Source organism: Telopea speciosissima, chromosome 7, assembly GCF_018873765.1.
Source record: "Telopea speciosissima isolate NSW1024214 ecotype Mountain lineage chromosome 7, Tspe_v1, whole genome shotgun sequence".
Lineage (NCBI taxonomy): Eukaryota > Viridiplantae > Streptophyta > Magnoliopsida > Proteales > Proteaceae > Telopea > Telopea speciosissima.
In genome coordinates, this window is record NC_057922.1 from 10,752,699 (window position 1) to 10,755,779 (window position 3,081).

The following is a 3,081-nucleotide window of genomic DNA, read 5'->3' on the forward strand; positions in this document are numbered from 1 at the left end:
CGAGTAGTTTCCCTTTTAAGGAACTAAACTACTATTTATTTCTTGGTTGCATTTCCCTGAACTTTTGGATTTCTTTTCTTAGTTCATATGGGTTTCTATGTGCTTTTCCCCTCTTCTTTTCTCCTTGTTGATGATTGAACCTTAATATTTAGGATATATTGGAGGCAAGAATCTTCCTTCTTAGAATATTTGAAGGGATTCTGTATGAGAAGGAAATGAACTTCGCTGCTTCTGATTTGCAACTACTAAAAGTATAAACAGAAGATTTCTAGATTTTTAATTCTGGATTGAATACTATAGGACCCACCAAAGCACATTTAAGAAAAACTGGAGCGATGGAGAATTTTGACACTGAAGTCAATGATTCAGCTCATGAGTTAAATGTGATGAGAGAAGAGGGAAGAGGAGTCTATAGGAGGAGCATCGATGATGGTGATGCAGGGGAAGGGGTGGGCAGTGGTTTCAACGCTATTGATTCGTCTCCAGTTTTTCTGTTTGGCAATCTTCTAAATGATTTAAGCTTATGTGAGAAAGAAATGGAAGGAGATTTCGGAGTTTCAAATCCAATACAATCGGGTGACATAGTGGAGGTGGGATGTTCAAAAAGTGTGGCTCATGGAGATTTCACTAACAGTAAATCACAGTTGCGTCACAGTAAGGTCAAGCAACTTCAGAGGAGACTGCAAATTCTTGAAGAAGATACTGAAGCTACGAAGAATGAATTCTTTGCCTGTGTAGATGAATGCAACCAGCTGTTGAATGAGGTAACCCAGAAGTTCTATACTGTACACCAATACCTAAGAAGTCCAATGATAGGAGAGGAGTGTGTTGAGGGAGCACTGATCCTTGGCACTGATAAGGTATGGATTGTGTTCTGCTGCTTCTTTAGATTTCTCTTTCCTGTATTACTTTTGCAGCCTAAAAATTCCTTTTAGCCCTTGGTCACAGAATTAATCTGCTCTTGGTCTTTATAGGAATTAAAAGGTGCTATCTTTCAAAGGTTGCTTTGGAATTCTTTATAACACATGGCCATTTGTGAAATTTTCTAATTTTAGTTTTCATTTTTTGTCTTAATATGCTGACCAGTGAATTCATTCATTCATCCATGGAGATCCTAATTTCCCCTTGGTAACCAGAATGTGGTGATTGGCAGATTTTCCTACATTTGATATCCTGGTGCAAATTATTTGGATGCAATTAGTTGTCATTTACCAAGTTATAAAATGTTCTTTATCAAACAAAAAGACAATATCTAGTAATTCTTCTTGGTTGGTAACAAAATATTGCATCCTCTGAGCAAACAAGAACTTAAATTTTGGGTTCTTGGTGAACAATGTACGAACATGAAAGGAACTTACAACACATCTTGTGAGCAAACATGAGCTTAAATTTTGGGCTTTTGGAAAATAATGTACAAACATGAAAGGCACTTGACAACGCATCTTATGAGGAAACAGGGGCTTAAAATTTTGGGTTCTTGGAGAAAAATTTATGAACATGAAAGGAACTTAACCTTCCACAATCTGAAGGATCTTGAAGATTATAGAACAGCAAAGCAATTGAAGAACAATTGCAATTTAAACCTAAGTGTTGCACAATTAGAGGTGTGTAACCTCCACCTGCTTCAGAAGCAGGTAGTGCTAGCATTCCAATGTAAAGCCTGCATTCAGAGGGGAAAAAATAAATCTGAAAACCTCTCTTCAAGGATGATCTCTTCTCTCAAGATTTTACTCCCGCACCCCCAAAAAAAAAAAAAACTCCTCTCAAAAGAACTTACAACACATCTTGTGAGCAAACATGAGCTTAAATTTTGGGCTTTTGGAAAATAATGTACAAACATGAAAGGCACTTGACAACGCATCTTGTGAGGAAACAGGGGCTTAAAATTTTGGGTTCTTGGAGAAAAATTTATGAACATGAAAGGAACTTAACCTTCCACAATCTGAAGGATCTTGAAGATTATAGAACAGCAAAGCAATTGAAGAACAATTGCAATTTAAACCTAAGTGTTGCACAATTAGAGGTGTGTAACCTCCACCTGCTTCAGAAGCAGGTAGTGCTAGCATTCCAATGTAAAGCCTGCATTCAGAGGGGAAAAAATAAATCTGAAAACCTCTCTTCAAGGATGATCTCTTCTCTCAAGATTTTACTCCCCCCACCCCCAAAAAAAAAAAAAAACTCCTCTCAAAAGAATTTCCATTTGTCATCACCGTAGCAGGTCAGTTTCTCTTGCCATGCCTTCATTAGGAGTATGATGATGATGCTGCATGATTACACCTCATCTACCTGATTCATATGTTAAGTTTAGAAATATTTTCTAAAGTAGCATTGGACTTCCTATTGCATGTTACAAATGAACTCTTAAATCTCATCTCAGTACTTGCCTCTTCCCTTAGTTTTCTGTTGCATGCACGATCAGATTTCCATTTCTTCTATAATATTTCCTCAACTTTAAAGTTATTAACCCAGATTGATTTTTACCATTGGCCATGTTATGTGTATTAACAGGGCAAAACCATGAGGACTGGTCTGCTACAAGTTCTATATCAAGAGCCAAATCCATCTCTTGTTACTAGAATTCATAAAGCAGATATCTTCACTTTGCAGGGCCCTCCAGGAGGCATGCAGAAATTGTTAAATCAGTGAGATATTAGCATTGAAGAAACTTATGGAGGACTGGACAGCTTGTGTCAATTATTTCAGAGTTCAATTGAACCACAAGAACATTGTTTCAAGTTTCTCTTTCAAGCCATATTTCCTACAGATTTGGACTACATTAGCCAAAAATGATGTTTTGTATATGCTCTCTTTTGTTTCATTGAAGGTATGCTTGAATTAGACTATTGGAATACACTATATAAATAAAGGGAATTGATCAGCTAACAATTGGCCTACATTTGGTTTGCAATCTCTTACAACCTTTTGTAAGTCTTAGTGAAAGGAAATTTATCACCTCCGGTTTGCTGACCGGCCCAGTTCCCCAGTTCCTCTAATAGGGGGATGGTGGGCCCCACCCGGGCAGGGTGTTTGGGCATGGGTAGAGAGGTCATTTCAGCCCTCCTTTGTTAGAGGAACTGGGGA

At 37.7% G+C, this 3,081-nt stretch overlaps 1 protein-coding gene across 1 annotated transcript; it reads left to right on the top strand.

Moving 5' to 3' along the window:
• Positions 1–267: 267 nt before the first annotated feature.
• On the top strand, positions 268–2,746 carry LOC122669729. The gene is made up of 2 exons (XM_043866570.1): positions 268–860; positions 2,509–2,746. The coding sequence occupies exons 1-2, from the start codon at positions 336–338 to the stop codon at positions 2,644–2,646; spliced, it is 663 nt and encodes a 220-aa protein (XP_043722505.1). The 5' UTR covers positions 268–335; the 3' UTR covers positions 2,647–2,746.
• The last annotated feature ends 335 nt before the right edge of the window (positions 2,747–3,081 follow it).

Coding starts and splice junctions, on each gene's coding strand:
- LOC122669729 (XM_043866570.1), top strand. CDS start 336: ATGGAGAATTTTGACACTGAAGTCAATGATTCAGCTCATGAGTTAAAT. Junction 861..2,508: donor TGATCCTTGGCACTGATAAG/GTATGGATTGTG, acceptor GTGTATTAACAG/GGCAAAACCATGAGGACTGG.